At 48.1% G+C, this 19745-nt stretch overlaps 1 protein-coding gene across 1 annotated transcript in view; it reads right to left on the reverse strand.

Annotated features, from left to right (window-relative positions):
* BCAS4 (breast carcinoma amplified sequence 4) overlaps window positions 1-19368 on the reverse strand; it is a 90422-nt gene extending 71054 nt beyond the window's left edge. The window contains exon 1 of the mRNA XM_050807489.1: window positions 19122-19368. Coding sequence (XP_050663446.1) covers window positions 19122-19211 — 90 coding nt within the window. The 5' untranslated portion in view covers window positions 19212-19368. The remainder of the gene's footprint in view (window positions 1-19121) is intronic.
* Window positions 19369-19745: the final 377 nt, after the last annotated feature.

Genomic DNA, 19745 nt, shown 5'->3' on the forward strand with positions numbered 1-19745 from the left:
AATAAAAAATAAAAATAAAAAAGAAATGAAAACATGCTCTCACAAAAACTTGTACCATATTCATGACAGTCAAAAAGTAGAAAAGGCTAGGTGTGGTGGCTCACGCCTGTAATCTCAACACTTTGGGAGGCCAAAGCAGGCAGGTCACTTGAGGTCAGGAGTTCGAGATCAGCCTGGCCAACATGGCGAAACCCCGTCTCTACTAAAACTACAAAAATAACCCGGGTGTAGTGGCACAAGCCTGTAGTCCCAGCTACTTGGGAGGCTGAGGCATAGAATTGCTTGGGGAACCCGGGAGGCGGAGTTTGCAGTGAGCTAAGATTGCGCCACCCCGCTCTAGCCTGGGAGACAGGGCAAGACTCCATCTCAATTAAAAAAAAAAAAAAAGTGTAAACAATCCAATGTCCATAAAGTGATGAATGAACAAACAAAATGTGGTGTATCCATAAAATAGAGTATCATTTGTCCATAAAAAGTAACGGAGCACCAGCATGCACTACAACATGGATGATCCTTGCAAACATGATGCTAAGTGAGAGAAGCCAGGCACAAAAGGTCACACATGACATGATTCCACTTATAAGAAATGTCCAGGCTTGACACAGTGGCTCACGCCTGTAATCCCAGCACTTTGGAAGGCCAAGGCAGGCAGATCACTTGAGATCAGGAGTTCGAGACCAGCCTGGCCAATATGGCAAAACCCTGTCTCTATTAAAACTACAAAAATTAGCCAGGCGTGGTGGCACGAGCCTGTAGTCCCAACTACTTGGGAGGCTAAGACACAAGAATCGCTTGAACCCTGGAGGTGGAGGTTGCAGGTAGCCAAGATCGTGCCACTGCACTCCAGCCTGGGCAAGAGAGCAAGACTCCATCTAGAAAGAAAAGAAGGAAGGGAGGGAGGGAGGGAGGAAATGTCCAGAGATAGGCAAATCCACAGATACAGAAGTAGATTCGTGGTTGCCCCTCTGCATGGAGTGGCAGGGAGAGGAGAAGAGGGAATAACTGCTAATGGTGATGGGGTTTCTTTTTTGGGTCATAGAAATGTTCTGGAATTAGGTCATGGTGATGTCTGCACAACACAGTAAATATACTAAAAGCCAACAAACTATATACTTTAAAATCATACATTTATACATGAATTATACACCAACTGTTTTTTCCTTAGAGACCTGTCTCATTCTGTCATCCAGGCTAGAGTGCAGTGGTAGGACCATAGCTCACTGCAGCCTCCAACTCCTGGGCCCCAGGGATCCTCCCGCCTCAGCTTCATGAGTAGCTGGGACTACAGATGGGCACCACCATGCCTGGCTTCAATTTTTTTAAGAGTCCTCCCTCATCTTCCACCCACTCAGAAAACACCTAATGGGAGCCTCCCCAGCTGTACCCCATCTGGAGCCTCCGCCTCCCCCTGATCTCACTGCCTGTTGCTTATCCCCACCCCACAACACTAGCCACAGCCTCACCGCAGGGCCTTTGCACCTGCTGTTCCCTTTACTGGTGAAAGTTGTCTCTCACTTCCTTCTAGCTTTTGCTCAAATATTTCTTCCAGGTGAGGCTTTCCCTGACCCTGTAGCTCCCCTACTCCCCGTCCTCCTGCCCCAATTTACTTTTCTCTTTAGCATTTATCACCATCTAATATACTATCTATTTTTCTCAACTTGTTTCCTGTCATCTTCCCCACCAGAATGAAACCTCTGGGGGACACAGGTTTTTGTCTGTTTTACTCGTCTTTCAATTCCCAGAGCCTAGAACAAACTCTGGCAAATAATAAGTACTTGTGTTTCAAAGGCAGCCCTCCAACTCCCTCCCATCCCACATGTGCTTTTGCGAAAGGACCTTGCAGCTCCTCCAGTGAAGAGGTGGGATCCAATCCTTCCCACCCCCGAATCTGGGCTGGCCTGTGACTTGCTTAGACCAATAGGATGTGATGGGAGCAAGACTCTGTGACTCCCAGGTCTAGGCCTCGAGAGACCTCAAAGCTTCTGATTCACCCTCCGGGAAGCCAGAAGCCACATAAGGAAGTTCAGGCAGTACCACAGGGCAACTAGATTCAATAATAACTTAACTGTACATTTTAAAATAAGTTAGAGGTCCCAGCCAGAGCAATCAGACAAGAGAAAGAAATAAAGGGCATCCAAACTGGTAAAGAGGAAGTCAAACTGTTACCATTTGCTGATGACATGATCGTATACCTAGAAAACCCTAAAGACTCCTCCAAAAAGCTGCTACAACTGGTGAATGAATTCAGCAAAGTTTCAGGATATAAAAACCAATGTACACAAATCAGTAGACTGCTATACACCAACTGCAACCAAACTGAGAATCAAATCAAGAACTCAACTTCTTTTGCAACAGCTGCAAAAATTAAATTTTTAGGAATTTAACCAAGGAGGTAAAAGACTTCTACAAAGAAAACTACAAAACACTGATGAAGGAAATCATTGACAACACAAACAAATGGAAACACATCCCATGCTCATGGATGGGTAGAATCAATATTGTGAAAATGACCATACTGCCAAAAGCAATCTACGAATTCAATGCAATTCCCATCAAAATACCACCATCATTCTTCATGAACTAGAAAAAAACAATCCTAAAATTCATATGGAACCAAAAAAGAGCCTGCACAGCCAAAGCAAAACTAAACAAAAAGAACAAATCTGGAGGCATCACATTACCTGATTTCAAAATATACTATAAAGGCTGGGCGCGGTGGTTCACGCCTGTAATCCCAGCACTTTGGGAGGCTGAGGCAGGTGGATCGCTTGAGGTCAGGAGTTCAAGACTAGCCTGGCCAACATGGTGAAACCACGTCTCTACTAAAATACAAAAATCAGCCAGCTGTGGTAGTGCACGCCTGTAATCCCAGCTACTGGGGAGGCTGAAGCAGGAGAATCGCTTGAACCCAGGAGGCGGATGTTGCAGTGAGCCGAGATCGCGCCATTGTACTCCAGCCTGGGCAACAAGAGTGAAACTCCATTTCAAACAATAAAAAAAAAATTGAAAAAATTTTTTAAAAATAGGCATATAGGCCAATGGAACAGAACAGAGACCCAGAAATAAACCCAAATACTTACAGCCAACTGATCTTTGACAAAGCAAACGAAAACATAAAGTGGAGAAAGGACACCCTTTTCAACAAATGGTGCTGGGGTAACCGGCCAGCCACATGTAGGAGAATGAAACTGGATCCTCATCTCTCACCTTAAACAAAAAATCAACTCAAGATGGATCAAACACTTAAATCTAAGACCTGAAACCATAAAAATTCTAGAAGATAACATTGGAAAAACCCTTCTAGACATTGGCTTAGGCAAAGACTTCATGACCAAGACCCCAAAAGCAAATGCAATAAAAACAAAGATGAATAGATGGGACTTAATTAAACTAAAAAGCTTCTGCACAGCAAAAGAAATGATCAGCAGAGTAAACAGACAAACCACAGAGTGGGAGAAAATCTTCACAATCTATGCATCTGACAAGGGATTAACATCCAGAATACTAAGCAAGAAAAAACAATCCCATCAAAAAGTGGGCTGAGGACAATTCTCAAAACAAGATATACAAGTGGCCAGCAAACATATGAAAAAATGCTCAACATCACTAATGATCGAGGAAATGCAAATCAAAACCACAATGCGATACTACCTTACTCCTGCAAGACTGGCCATAATCAAAAAATCATAGATGTTGGCATGGATGCGGTGAAAAGGAACACTTTTACACTGTTAGTGGGAATGTAAACACTTCTACGCTGTTAGCGGGGATGTAAACTAGTACGATCACTATGGAAAACAGTATGGAGATTCCTTAAAGAACTAAAAGTAGATCTACCATTTGATCCAGCAATCCCACCCCTGGGTATCTTGAAGTCATTATATGAAAAGATACTTGCACATGCATGTTTATTGCACCACAATTAGCAATTGCAAAACAATGGAACCAGCCCAAATGCCTATTAGTCAACAAGTGGATAAAGAATATGTGGCATATATACATATAGATATCATGGAATACAACTCAATCATAAAAAGAAACGAAATAATGGCATTTGCAGCAGCCTGGATGGAAATGGAGACCATTATTCAAGTGAAGTAACTCAGAAATGGAAAAGCAAACATCATATGTTCTCACTCGTTAAGTGGGAGCTAAGCTGTGAGGATGCAAAGGCATACAAATGATACAACGGACTTTGGGGACTTAGGAGAAAGGGTGGGAGGTAGGTGAGGGATAAAAGACTGCACATTGGTTACCGTGTACTCTACTTCGGTGATGGTTGCTGCACCAAAATCTCAGAAACCACTAAAGAACGTATTCATGTAACCAAACACCACCTGTTCCCCAAAAACCTATTGAAATTTAAAAATAAAATAAAGTCCAGGCATAGTGGTCCATGCCTGTAATCCCAGCACTTTAGAAGGCTGAGCAGGCAGATCACTTGAGATCAGGAGTTCAAGACCAGCCTGCGCAACATGGTGAAACCCAATCTCTACCAAAAAAAAAAAAAAAAAAAAACAAAAATTAGCTGGGTGTGGTGACACATGCCTGTAGTCCCAGCTACCTGGGAGGCTGGGGTGGAAGGATCGCTTGAGGCCAGGAAGTGGAGGGTGCAGTGAGCAAAGATTCTGTCACTGCACTCCAGCCTAGGCGACAGAGTGAGGTCCTGTCTCAAAAAAAGAAAATAACATAACTTAAAGAGTATAACTGGGCTGGGTGCGGTGGCTCACGCCTGTAATCCCAGCACTTTTTGGGCAGGCAGATCACCTGAGGTCAGGAGTTCAAGACCAATCTGGCCAACATGGTGAAACCCCGTCTCTACTAAAACTACAAAAATTAGCCGCGTGTGGTGGTGTGTGCCTGTAATCCCAGCTATTTGGGAGGCTGAGGCACAAGAATCATTTGAACCCAAAAGGTGGAGGTTGCAGTGAGCCAAGATCATGTCACTGCGCTCCAGCCTGGGCAACAGAGTGAGACTCAGTCTCAAAATAAAAAAATAAAAGAGTATAATTGGACTGTTTGTAACTCAAAGGATAAATGCTTGAGGGGATGGATAGCCCATTCTCCATGATGTGCTTATTTCACATTGCACGTCTGTATCAAAACCTCTCATGTACCCCCTGAATATATATACCTACTATATACCCCCAAAAATTAAAAATAAAAATAATAAAATTTAAGGAAAAAAGAAGTCCAGGCAACTCTTCTGCAAAAGCCAGTGAGTGAGGCCCTAGAGGTTGAGAGGCCACATGGAGGAGAACTGAGATGCCCCAGCCAATAGCCAGCACCAACTGCTAGACACATGGGCAAGGCCATGCTGGACTGCCAGGGTGGCCAATCCTCCAGCTGAACGCAGTCCATGCATGAACCCTATGAAATGGCAGTTGCTTGAAACTGCTAAGGTTTAGGGTAGTTTGCTACCCAGTGATTGGTAATCAGTACAGTGCTCATGAATATTCATTGTAGAAAAGAAAGGAAGATGAAAGGGAGAAAGAGAAAGGAGGTAAGAGGAGGATGTGTACTGCCTGGAAGAGGTGTGGCCTGAGAACAGCAGCCTGGGCGGCGCCTTAGTCCCAGCCTTGCATTTTATGCTATGTGGTCTCAACTGCACCTCTGACCATCCCTGTGCTTCTGACTCCCCATTTGAAAATTATGAGAAAAACAATCCACAGACTCTGTCTCATGACAGAAGCTAAGGAAGTCTACCAAGTCACTTCTCTGGGTCACTCCCAGTGAGACGCCACCTCCCTTTCAAAGGACCCTGCTAGGGTCTCCAAACTCAAATGACACCAAAGCCATGCAGGTAATAAATGCCAGAGAAGTGGGCTGTGCTGAAGACTGTTTTCTGCAAACTGTTTATTTTCAGTTTCCCACTTTTTTTTTTTTTTTTTTGAGACGGAGTCTCGCTCTGTCACCCAGGCTGGAGTGCAGTGGCGCAATCTCAACTCACTGCAACCGCTGCCTCCTGGGTTCAAGCGATTTTCCTACCTCAGAGCCTCCTAAGTAGCTGGGACTACAAGAGCACACCACCACGCCTGGCTAAGTTTTGTATTTTTAGAAGAGATGGGGTTTTGCCATGTTGGCCAGGCTGGTCTTGAACTACTGACCTCAGGTGGTCCGCCCGCCTCGGCCTCCCAAAGTGCTGGGATTACAGGCATGAGCCACCGCTATGACCAGTTTCCCACTTTTGACAGAGACATTTTACTTCTAAGAAAAATAGCAGTGCAGGTGGGATTATAAAGAGCAGCTGATGTTCAGCCTCCAGGTCAGGGAGACAACAGGGAGGGGTGGAGACTGTAGCAAACAGAAGACCACAGGCCCTATTTAAATGGGGTGGCTGCTACTGGGCCCCAGCTTGTGCCAGGTAGGGATGTGCCAACCCTGCTTTGTTCAAGACAAATGGCAATCCAGATGTTTATGCAAATTCTCTCCGTTTGAAAATGTTCAAAACTAGCCTGATAAGTTAAAAAACACTATGACGGCCAAATAAAACTGTCTGTGGGCTGAATGTGGCCTTCAAGCCTCTGGCCAATCTGTGCTTTTAAAACACAAACACACATGAAATACCAGAACAGGCAAATCTACAGAGATGGAAAGGATATTCGTGGTGGGGAGTTGGGGAATGACAGATAACGGTGCAGTGTTTCTTTTTGGGGTCATAAAAATGTTCTAAAATTGGTTGTGGTTGATGGTTGTACAACTCTGTGAATATCCTAAAAGCCATTACATTATACACTTTAAACAGGTGAATTGTATGTATGCAAATCACATCTCAATAATGCTGCTTACACACACACACAGAAGAATCTTAGCACAGCAAGGTCCATTCAGCCCAGGCAGAAAAAGCATCCTCATCTCTATGCACAAGATGAAAGGGATGAAATGAACGTTGAAAGATCCTGGAAGCCAGGGAGCAAATGAAGTGATTCTCTGAGTAGCATTAGATTTGAACTGCAAACCAGGAAGGAGCTGGTGGGTTAAACAATGACCCACCGCCCAGAGAAGAAACTCAGGAACTCTTTCCTCTCAGGTCCCCAAAGCAAGACAGAGTTCCCATCCTGGTCCCGAAAGGACCCTTGATCTTGAGGTTTGAGTGTCCAGAAAGGGCTGACTACTCTGCTCTAAAGTCATGCAGACCCTGACTTCCAGGAAGGTTAATTTGGCAACAGTAACCAACATTTAAAATGCAGGTGCAGTCTATGGCCATACTGCCCTAACCACTCAATCTTGTCTAAAATGCATGTGCCCTTAGACACAGTAATACACCTCCTAGGTATTTATCCTACATATTTGCATAAATGCAAAATGATGCATGTGCAGAGATATTTATTGCAGGACGCTTTGTGACAGCAAAAAATTCCACATAACTTAAATGTCTGTCAACAGAGGAATGGTTACCTAAAGTGTCATTCAGACACAATGAAATTCTGTCTAACTGCTGAAAATAATCAGGTAACTCCTGTGCATTAATATAAAAAGATCTCGAAAAATGCGTGAAAAAAGCATGAGGCCAGGTGCAGTGGCACAGTGGCTCACACCTATAATCCCAGCACTTTGGGAGGCCCAGGTGGGCAGATCACTTGAGGTCAGGAGTTCGAGATCAGCCTGGCCAACATGGTGAAACCCCGCCTCTACTGAAAATACAAAAATTAGCCAGGTGTGGTGGCACACGCCTGTTATCCCAGCTACTCAGGAGGCTGAGGCACAAGAATCACTTGAACCTGGGAGCCGAGATCACGCCACTGCACTCCAGCCTGGGTGACAAAGTGAGACTCCATTTCAAAAAAAAAAAAAAAAAAAAAAAAAAAAGCTTAATGCAGAGAGGGGAGGTGGCAGGAGGTAGGGACTTCCCTGTCCTACCTGCCCAGAAGGGGGACACAGGAAATGACCGGGCTCTGCAGGAGGAGCGCGGGGCTGAGGACCGGAGGAGGCAGGCAGGGCTCTCTCATCCCTCCATGGCCACAGGGTCTTTCGGATTTGTAACATGTACATACATTTTAAAATCTTTAAGACAAAAGTTTTTTAAAAAAACAACCAGCTAAGTGTGGTAGCTGACACCTGTAATTCCAGCACTTTGGGAGGCTGAGGTGGGAGGACTGCTTAAGCCTCCTGATACAGGGAGATCCTGTCTCTAAAAAAAATATATTTAAAAAGATTTTTAAAATAGAAAAAAAACCTCCAATTTACTTTATTTTTTACTTATTTATTATTATTTTTTTCTGAGACAGAGTCTCACTCTGTTGCCCAGGCTAGAGTGCAGTGGTGTGATCTCAGCTCACTGCAACCTCCGCCTCCCAGGCTCAAATGATTCTCCTGCCTCAGCGTCCTGAGGAGCTGGGATTACAGGCACGTGCTACCACGCTTGGCTAAGTTTTGTATTTTTAGTAGAGACAGGGTTTCGCCATGTCGGCCAGGCTGGTCTTCAACTCTTGACCTGAGGTGATCCACCCGCCTCGGCCTCAAAAAGTGCTGGGATGACAGGCGCGAGCCACCGCACCCGGCTCCAATTTACTTTTAAAAAAAAATACCACAAGCCATATTCCCCACCACAGCTGCAGCAAAGGAATAAATTCAGATCCTAAAACAGCTCAAGACAACTGGTGGCTCGTTGAGACCATGTCGTGGTTGCCCCCAGCATGCGCAGGTGCAGCGAGTGAACACCGGGCTTCCACGCCTATGTAAGGCAGAGCTGATGAGTGAAAATCCCTGCTCTTCAGCCCAGTTGGAGGGCTGAAATTGCCCACTTCCAAGCATGGCATACAACTGTTACTCAGGCAAGTGTAACCTATGCAAGTGGGTCACCCAAATGCAAGCCCTCAAGGACCAAGACACCTCTCATGCCACCTTTCACAGTATCTGCACCCAGTACCTGCTCAATAAAGGTCTGTACAATTAGCAAATGATCGTAGCTAATGCTCCCAGACCACCTAAAATGGGCAGAACCCTGCTAGGAGACCACAGTATGGGATGAGAAGGCAGGCTGGACAAGGCAGGGAGCGAGGCACTGGACACAGCCCCCAGATCTGCACCAGCCCAGGGAGCTCCAGAGCCCACGTCCTCCCACCTCTCTGCCCTGTCTGACCAGGGCAGGGTGTTGGGGGTTCACACACCTGTAAGGGATGTGTCCTTAACCAAGAGGCACCAAGCACCGAGGACACAGCAGCAAGCAGGACAGCTGGGGTCCCTGCCCTCAGGGGTCTGACGCTGGAGGTGGGGCACTCGCAGACACTGGAGTGGATTCCACATCCATGGACACGAGCCTGCGACCCCAGCAGGGTCCAGGCCAGGACAGGTGGGCAGTCCCAACCAAGCTGGCCGTCAGAATCATCTGGGGTAGAGGTGGTGTTTAGAAGTCCAGATCCCCTGGCTGGGCGCAGTGACTCATGCCTGTAATCCCAGCACTTTGGGAGGCCAAGGTAGGCAGATCACCTGAGGGCAGGAGTTTAAGACCAGCCTGACCAATGTGGTAAAACCCCATCTCTACCAAAAATACAAAATTAGCCGGACATGGTGGCAGGTGCCTGTAATCCCAGCTATTTGGGAGGCTGAAGCAAGATAATCGCTTGAACCTGGGAGGCAGAGGTTGCAGTGAGCTGAGATTGCGCCATTGTACTCCAGCCTGGGCAACAAGAGCGAAACTCTTGTCTCAAAAAAAAAAAAAAAAAAAAAAGAAGTCCACATCCCTATGCCTGCATGCCTGCTAAATATTATAATCCACCCCTCTCTATAATCCATTTTCCACCAGCCCCCAGAGTGATTTTCCAACAGACCAATCCGACCAGGAAACTTCCAGGCTTAAAATCCTCCGGGAGAGATTTTATAATTCCAGTGACCAGGCTGCACCCACATCAATTAAATCAGAATACTCAAGGATGGGACAGGCAATCAGTATTTTTCTTTCTTTTTTCGTTGGAGTCTAGTCTCACTCTGTCCCCAAGGCTGAAGTACAGTGGCGTGATCACAGCTCACAAGCTGTGATTTTGTAGAGATGTGGTCTCGATCTCCTGAGCTTAAGCAATCCTCTCACTTCAGCCTCCCAAAGTGCTGGGATTGGAGGCATGAGATACTGCATCTGACCCCAGCAAGTATTTTTGCATCCTCAAAGGATGCCAAAGTTTGTAAAGTTTGAGAACTATAATTTGTATTACTGCTGAACCACGCCCATACCCTACCCCACCCGAGAAACTGATTTAATTGAATCTCCTGTTTACAGATGCATGAAAATACATATTTTTTGCCTTCTGTTTTTATTTACAGAAGACGGCAGCACACACACATGCCCCTTGCACCTCTCACTCAGCACTCTGTGCTGAACGCTGCTGTGCACGGGCACAAGTAGCGCTGACTCCTGCCACAGCCGCTACTGCTCCACTCATCAGAAGCAATGCTATGGCACTGGCCCGCACTGATGGGCACTGGGCTGTTTCCAATCTTTGGGAACGTGTTTTGTTTTGTTTTGTTTTTGAGACAGAGTCTTGCTCTGTCACCTAGGCTGGAGTGCAGTGGCATGATCTTGGCTCACTGCAACCTCCACATTCTGGGTTCGAGCAATTCTCATGCCCCCGCCTCTCGAGTAGCTGGGACTATAGGTGCACACCCCCACACCTGGCTAATTTTTGTATTTTTTATAGAGACTGGGTTTTGCCATGTTGGCCAGGCTGGTTTCAAACTCCTGGCCTCAAGTGATTGTCCACCTCAGCCTCCCAAAGTGCTGGGATTACAGGCGGTGTGAGCCACCACGGCCAGTCAATGTGTTTTGTTTTGTTTGTTGAGATGGAGAGTCGCTCTGTCGCCCAGGCTGGAGTGCAGTGGCACAATCTTGGCTCACTGCAAATTCTGCTTCCCGGGATCAAATGATTCTCCTGCCTCAACCTCCCAAATAGCTAGGATTACAGGTGCCCACCACCACGCCTGGCTATTTTTTTTTTTTTTTTTTAGTAGAGATAAGGATTCACCATGTTCGCCAGGCTGATCTCAAACTCCTAACCTTAACTGATCCACCCGCCTCGGCTTCCCAAAGTGCTGGGATTACAGGCGTGTGCCAACATGCCTGGCCTAACGTGTTTGTTTTAAGGCTTCTGTGTGACGCTGAGGGTCGGCCAGATGGGAAACCTTCATCCAAGGCTCTAGGCAGACCCTCACCCAAAGCAAGACCACGTCCTTTGATGAGAGGCTGCCAGAGCCCTGAGGAAGGCTCCTTCCGCTTCTAGGCAAGTTTTGTGGGTAGAAAGTCAGGCACATCTGAGAAAAGCTGCCTCTCCCAGCACATGACTTGGCCCTGGCTCCTCATGCCCCAGAAGGTTCTGATGAAGGGAGGTGGCCAGCCGGTCCTTGTCCACCTGGATGGCGCAGCACCCATCTCTGGTCTCCCTGCTGCCGCTGCGGTCCCCCAATACATTCTAGCACCACAGCCACATGGCCATGAATCTTTTCATTTATTATGTTTGAGACAGGGTCTTGCTCTGTCACCCAGGCTAGAGTGTAGCCTCAAACTTCTGCACTCAAGTGATCCTCTTACCTCAGCCTCCCAAAGTGCTGGGACTACAGACATGAGCTATCATGCCTAGCACAAGTTGACAAATCAGAACCTGTCCTTTATGCATTACCCTGGAACAGAATTCAGACTCCTCCCCTGGGGACCTAGGCCCTGGTGTGGCCCTACCTCCCCCAACGCCCCTGTGGTCACTGAGGTCCCTCCCCTCAGGTACCTCCCGGTCCCTCATCTTTCCCCTGTGGCCGGGCATCTGCTGTCACATCTTTGCCCTCCGGTCCTTCCCATCCTCTTTCCCCTCAGTCCCTATAACCCCTCAGGTGTCTACTGCATGGCATTTATCATCATTTAGTCACTCTGTTTGTCACTAGTCTGCTTATCTTCCCACCTGCAACACCAGGTACCACGACTATCTTGCTGGTCTCGCCCAGTGCCTACAGCAGAATGGCACAATGCAGGTTTGTCATACAATTTAAGGAACTGGCCAGGTGTGGTGGCTCATGCCTGTAATCCAGCGCTTTGGGAGGCTGAGGTGGGCAGATTGCTTGAGCCCAGGAATTCAAGACCAGCCTGAGCAACATAGCAAGACCCCATCTCAAAACAAAATTTAAGGAATAAATAGTGGAATTACATCTTTGAGACAGTGGACCATACCCTGGAGTCCCCCTAACAGATTTTTTTTTTTTTTTTTTTTTGACAGAGTCTCGCTTTTGTTGCCCAGGTTGGAGTGCAGGGGCACAATCTCAGCTCACTGCAACCTCCACTTCTCGGGTTCAAGCAATTCTGCCTCAGTCACCCAAGTAGCTGGGATTACAGGCACCTGCCACCATGTACAACTAGTTTTGTATTTTTAGTAGAGACGGAGTTTCACCATGTTGGCCAGCCTGGTCTCAAACTCCTGACCTCAAGTGATCCACCCATCTTGGCCTCCCAAAGTGCTAGAATTATAGGCGTGACCCACCACGCCCAGCCCCCCACCATGGACTTCTAATCCAGCATCCCAAACTTGAATGCCCAAAGGGGACCAGCAGGTCACACAAGGATGAGACATGTTGGCAAGTTTCCCATGGGTGCATCATGTTTGCAGGTTGGAAGTAATATTCTTAGCTTATGCAAAGAAAACTCTTCTCCTACATTTTTTTTGAAACTGAAGGCCATCTTTGGCTAATTTACATTTTTCTACTTTTGTCCAGGTACAGAGTTTGGAGAAATATTTCTCTTTTCTCTCATTCTGACTATAGAAAAATCAAAAGTTCGCCAGGTGCGGAGGCTCACGCCTGTAATCCTAACAGTTTGGAAGGCTGAGGCAGGTGGATCACCTGACGTCAGAGGTTACAGACCAGCCTGGCCAACATGGTATAACTCCGTCTCTACTAAAAATACAAAAATTAGCTGGGCGTGGTGATGCATACCTGTAATCCCAGCTACTCGGGAGGCTGAGGCAGGAGAATCGTTTGAACCCAGGAGGCAGAGGTTGCAGTGAGCTGAGATTGCGCCACCGCACTCCAGCCTGGGTGACAAGAGCAAGACTCTGATTCAAGAAAAAGGGGAAGTTCAAACCAGAAAGAGGGGTGGCAGGGAACTGGTTGAAGAGAAAACCTGAGGCCCAGGAAATAGTAACTCACCTGCCAACCCAGCTCAAGGCACCCCCCTCAGCAGCTTCTCCATCTGGGGAAGGCAGTGTGAAGTCCAGGGAGAGCTTGTGTGCCCTCACTTGCCCCATCTCCTGCTGCTCTGCCTCCCACAGCTGCTCTTTTCTCCACCCCCAAAAACCCCCTGCTTCATCCCATCCCGGGGCTTTTGTAAGAACTGTTCTTTCTGCCTGGGATATTTTTCTCCTCAGCCAGCCAACTCCTATTTAGGCTCAGGGCTCATCCTAAGACAATGCTGCCTCAGGGAAGACCTCCATGACTGCACCCAGACAATAACTTTCTGTTCACCCTCCTGAGTCTCTGCACACACAGGTGCCCTATCACACATCCACCCATGTCGTGTGCTTTGTAGCATTCGTTACAATTTAGAGGTCTTGCTACGGTTTCATTTTGTTTTCTCTTTTGAGATGGGTCTCCCTCTGTTGCCCAGGCTGGAGTGCAGTGATGCGATCTCAGGTCACTGCAACTTCCATCTCCCAGGACCCAGGTGATCTTCCCACCTCGGCCTCTCTAGTAGCTGGGACCACGGGCACATACCACCACGCCCAGCTAATTTTTGTAGAGATGGGATTCTGCCATGTTGCCCAGGCTGGTCTCGAACTCCTGGCACAAAGGATCCGCCCACCTCAGCCTCCCAAAGTGCTAGGATTACAGGCGTGAGCCACTGTGTCTGGCCTTGTTATGTGTTTACTGTCTGGCAGTGCCACGGGGGAAGGGCTTTGTGTGTCTAACTGCCTGTGGCGTCCCCAGCTCCAGGAAAGACTTGGCACGTACCGAGGCTGAAGGTGCTGAATGAAGCAGGCCCCACTTCACTGGGAGGCCCAGGCCCCCTAAGGCTGGGGTTGGCTGGACTGAGATTTCTACTGCTCCACGGAAGAGGCAAAAGTGCCCCTGGGAGACAGGCTGGTGGGAGGAGGCTGCTGTCCAGGCCTGTTCGCAAACCAGGTTTCCCTTTTCCTGCTCATCTGCCCACCTGGAAACTGTTCCAGCCTGAGTATCTGCTAATGAATTAAGCTTTAAAAGTGGAGGCTGCACGTGACTGTGCTCTGGCGCAGTTTCTGTTTCTTTTGGTAAATCAAGTTCAACAAGCGCTTTAAGTGGGTTATTGCTGCATGGAGCTACAGGGAGTTGAGGCTCTTTACTACACGTCGCTTACACATGAGCATAATCAAACCCGTGACTCAGTTAAAGAGAGCCCTGAGTGAGAAAATGAAATTAATACATGCAGTTTCTCTTAAAGATTATTCCTAATAGAGACAAAATGAAGCTGGGGCTTAGCCACTGGGCAAAATGACATGAAGCTGCTGAGAGTAAGGGAGAGAAGGAACAAGAAATGCACTCAGGATGCTAAAGGCAGTGAAAAGTCGCAGACAACCTAAATGTCTGTGCCAGAGTCCCTGGGACACTAGACCAAAGTATGCTTGGGGAGCGTGCAGCTTCCCCCAGGACGCTGCCTGGCAAAACGCAGCAGCCCTGAACCATTTATGAATGATTCATAAATTACGGTCCATCCACACAACGTCATTTATGCTGTGCGAGCCTCTGTTTGCTGAGCTATAAAATCAACATAACACCATCCCAGTCACCGGGTCACTGCCATGACACAATGACATAAGCCATGAACAGAGTTTGGCAAACTGGTGCCACACAGGATGTGCTCAGGAATGGGAGCAATTACCGTTTCATCGTGGGACACTAGGAAGCCAGAGGGTGACAGAGACCTAGGCTCTCCAACATGGCAGCCACATGTCTCATGGGACTACTGAACACTTCAAATGTGGTCAGTCCAAGCTGAGATGGACTGAAAGTTCAGTATCAAAAGCCTGATTTTGAAAACTCAGGACAAAGAACAGAATGTAAAATTTCATTAACTTTTTACTGTTGATCACATGTTGAAATATTTTGGAGAGAGAGAGAGAGAGAGAGAGATATATGTTTTTTTTTGTTGTTGTTGTTGTTGTTGTTTTTTTTTTTTGAGACAGAGTCTCGCTGTGTCACCCAGGCTGGAGTGCAGTGGCGCGATCTCGGCTCACTGCAAGCTCCGCCTCCCGGGTTCATGCCATTCTTCTGCCTCAGCCTCCCAAGTAGCTGGAACTACAGGCGCCCGCCACCACACCTGGCTAATTTTTTGTTTTCTTAGTAGAGACAGGGTTTCACCATGTTAGCCAGGATGGTCTCGATCTCCTGACCTCATGATCTGCCCGCCTCGGCCTCCCAAAGTGCTGGGATTTCAGGCATGAGCCACCGCACCCAGCCTGGATATATTTTTATTTTTATTTTTTTATTAACTAGAGACGGGGCCTCACTATGTTGCCCAGGCTGGTCTCAAACTCCTTGGGCTCAAGGGATCTTCCAGTCTTGGCCTCCCAAAGTGCTAGGACTACAAGCGTGAGCCACTGCACCTGGCCCAGATATACTGTTATTTTAAATATATTAAAATTACTTTCACCTGTTTCTTTTCTTTTTACTCTTTTGGTTTTTGTTGTTGTTTTGTTTTGTTTTGTTTTCTTTGAGATGGAGTTACCCTCTTGTCGCCCAGGCTCGAGTGTAATGGCACAATCTCGGCCCACTGCAACCTCCGCCTCCCAGGTTCAAGTGATTCTCATGACTCAGCCTCCCAAGTAGCTGGGATTACAGGCATGTGCCACCACACCCAGCTAATTTTATATTTTTAGTAGAGACGGGGTTTCTCCATGTTGGTCAGGCTGGTCTCAAATTCCCGACCTCAGGTGATCCACCCGCCTTGGCCTCCCAAGGTGCTGGGATTACAGGTGTGAGCCACCATGCCTGGCCTTTTTTTTTTTTTTTTTTTTTTTTTTTTTGAGACAGTCTCACTCTATCGCCCAGGCTGCAGTGCAGTGGCATGATCTCAGCTCACTGCAACCTCCGCCTCCCAGGTTCAAGCAGTTCTCGTGCCTCAGCCTCCCGAGTAGCTGGGATTACAGGTATATGCCACCACATCTGGCTAATTTTTGTATTTTTAGTAGAGACTGGGTTCCACCGTGTTGGCCAGGCTGGTGTCAAACTCCTGGCCTCAAGTGATCTGCCTGCGCTGGCCTCCGAAAATGCTGGAATTACAGACGTGAGCCATGGTGCCTGGCTACCTGTTTCTTTTTCATGTAGCTCCTGGGACACTAAAACTTGCATAGGTGGCCAGGCACAGTTGCTCACACCTGTAATCCCAGCACTTTGGGAGGCTGAGGCGGGCAAATCACCTGAGGTCAGGAGTTCGAGACCAGCCTGACCAACATGGAGAAACCCTGTCTCTACTAAAAATACAAAAATTAGCTGGGCATGGTAGTGCACACCTCTAATCCCAGCTTCTCATGAGGCTGAGGCAGGAGAATCACTTGAACCCGGGAGGCAGAGGTTGCGGTGAGCCTAGATCATACCATTGTACTCCAGCCTGGGCAACAAGAGCGAAACTCTGTCTCAGAAAAAAAAAATTGCATAGGTGGCTCACATTTGTAGCTCCAATTATATTTCTGTTGGACAGTGTTTATGGATACATGCTCATGTTATTTTTAATTTTTAAATTTTTTTTTTTTTTTTTTTTTTATCTTTTAACATTTTTGTAGAGACAGGGGTTTTCCTGCGTTGCCCAGACTGGTCTTGAATCCCTGGTTTCAAGTGATCCTCCCACTTCAGCTTCCCAAGTCGCTGGAATTACAGGCATAAGCCACTGTGCCCTGCCTCCATGCTATTTTTAAAATTGAGATATAATTCACAAACCACAAAATTCACCCTTTTAAACGTGTACAATTCAGCAGTTTTCAGTATATTCACAAATTTGTGCAACTATCACAACTAACATCCAGAACATGTTCATCACACCAAAATGAAGCTCCATACCTTCCCATTAGTAGTCCCCACCCATTTGCCCATGCTATTTTGAGTAAAGAAAAGCAAGTTGCAGGACAGTATTACAGCAGCACGTGAGGTTTCATTTAAAACGAATATAGATGGGCCAGGCATGGTGGCACACTCTTGTAATCCCAGCACTTTGGGAGGCTGAGGCCAGAGGATCTCTTGGACCCAGGAGTTCAAGACCTGGGCAACATAGTGAGATCTTGTCTCCATAAAATAACTTTGTTTTAAAAGTTAACCTGACATGGTGGTATACACCTGTGGTCCTGGCTATGCGGGAGGCTGAGGTGGGAGGATCACTTGAGCCCAGTAGATTGAGGCTGCATTGAGCTACGATTGTGTCACTGCATTCCAGCCTGAGTGACAAAATGAAACCCTGTCTCAAAAAAACAAAACAAAACAAAACAAAAAAACCTAAAAAACGAAAAACTTCTGTTCAAAAAATATTTTAAAAATATATGGAGATGGCCGGGCACGGTGGCTCACACCTGTCATTCCAGCACTTTGGGAGGCTGAGGCAGGTGGATCACAAGGTCAAGAGATAGAGACCATCCTGGCCAACGTGGTGAAACCCTGTCTCTACTAAAAATACAAAAAGTAGATGGGTGTGGTGGCATGCGCCTGTAGTCCCAGCTACTCCGTAGGCTGAGGCAGGAGAATTGCTTGAACTCAGGAGGCGGAGGTTGCAGTGAGCTGAGATCGTGTCACTGCACTCCAGCCTATATGTGGAGAAAAATAAAAAGAGAAAAGAAAAAACATATATATATATATATGTAAAATACCGAGTTCACTAGGAGTTAAAAATATCTTTAATATATATGGAAAGAATATATATAGAAAAAAATATTATATATATATGGAAAGATATTTTTATGTTTTATTTTGTTTTGTTTTGAGAGGGAGTTTTGCTCTTGTTGCCCAGGCTGGAGTGCAATGGCTGATCTCAGCTCACTGCAACTTCCACCTCCCAGGCTCAAGCGATTCTCCTGCCTCAGCCTCCCAAGTAGCTGGGATTACACGCCCGGCTAATTTTTGTATTTTTAGGAGAGACAGGGTTTCGCCATGTTGGTCAGGCTGGTCTCGAACTCCAGACCTCAGGTGATCCACCTGCCTCGGCCTCCCAATAGTGCTGGGATTACAGGCGTGAGCCACCACGCCTGGTGAAATAGATTTTTTTTTAACATGTCTCACTCTGTCGCCCAGGCTGGAGTGCAGTGGCATGATCAAGCCTCACTGCAGCCTCAGTCTTCCCCGTCCCCCATCCCCATCCCAAGCAATCCTCCTTCCTCAGCCTCCCAGAATGCTGGGACCACTGGCGCAAGCCAATGCTCCGCCTAGACAGATACAGATATATAGATATCTACATTTGTAAAGGCATTTTAAATGTCCGGAATGATTTATACCAAACTGTTAATGCTGGTTTTCTAAGAAAACTAGAATTGGGATGGGAGAGAAAAGAGAAAGGGGTGCATAGCCTTTATTTTAAATACTCCTGTACTGCTTTTGTGGTTTAAAAAGAGAATGGGTTGAATTTCTGGCCGTAAATAACTCCTAGTGAACTCGGGTAAATAACTTTTTCACAGCACCGTCGACAGATGCCTCCAGCCGGAAGGTAGAGGGTCTCGTTTTAGATCTGCTTTTCACTTGGTGCTTTTAAAATAGAAAGCGCAAACAGAGGCGTGGTGTTTTCGCTCCGAGCTGCAGCAGCGCAGCGCGGCCTCAGGACTCCCCGCACAGCCGCAGCCTGCGGCGCCGCTCGGCTGGGGCATCGCGCTCGGAGGTAGCCGGGGCAGGGGCGGTCCCGGGGTCTGCCTCTCCCAGGGCCGGCCTGGCAAAGGGCGGCGCCTCGGGACCCGGCGGATGCTGGGGTACCTGGGTGGGGAGGGAAAGCGAGCCTGGGCCTCCGGGGCCCGGTGTCGCCCGGAGCAGGGAGCAGAGGCGACCCGCTGCGCATCTCTGGGTGGCGCCCCGCAGCCACAGTTCAGGAAGAGGGGAATCCCCGGGCCCCCCATTCCGGGAGCTAGAGGATACTCCGGGGAAGCCGAGGATCCGGAGCCCGGACCCCCAACCGCGAGAACCCTCTCCTCCAACTCCACAGCCCCGTCCCCTACCTCGGCCCCAGGCTCGGGGGTCAGGAAGAGCGCGAGCTCCCGCGCTCCGCTGCGCACGGGCTCCGGCCGATCGGCGTTCACGAGCAGCATCAGGAGGGCGGCGGAGTCGGGTTAGCGGAGGCTGCCTGGGAGCCCGTGGTTGCGCCCGGGCCTCGGAGCCCCGCCCCCGGTCCGCTGCATGCTCCGCGGCCCGCCTGGCGGAGGCGGGGCAGGTGCGCTCCCGGCGGTCGCGGCTCTCAGCTCCAGGAGCGCCGGGCCGAGCGGGCAGCGCCACCCAGTGGCGAGCGGCGCGCGCTGCGCCCGCCCCCGCAGCACCTGGGCACCAGTGCTTTGCAAACTCGCTTGCAGATGGCAGTCACCTGGAGCTCTTTTAGAATTTCCCAAGCCCGGACCACACCGTATCTGGGTTGGGACCTGGGTATCAGGATCTTTTGATGTTTGGTAGGTGGTTCCAATCAGATTGTTGACCGAAAGCTAAATTTGAGAGCTATTGGGGCAAGCCACCCCTCCTCTTCGGAATCCCGGTAGAGTACGGGCTCCCGGCCCCCGCGGTACAATAGAATCCCCGGGGAGCTTTTAAAAGGCCGGAAGCCAGGCCTCGCACCAGGCCGATTAAATCGGAAT

The sequence above is a fragment of the Macaca thibetana genome, chromosome 10 (genome assembly GCF_024542745.1).
Source record: "Macaca thibetana thibetana isolate TM-01 chromosome 10, ASM2454274v1, whole genome shotgun sequence".
Lineage (NCBI taxonomy): Eukaryota > Metazoa > Chordata > Mammalia > Primates > Cercopithecidae > Macaca > Macaca thibetana.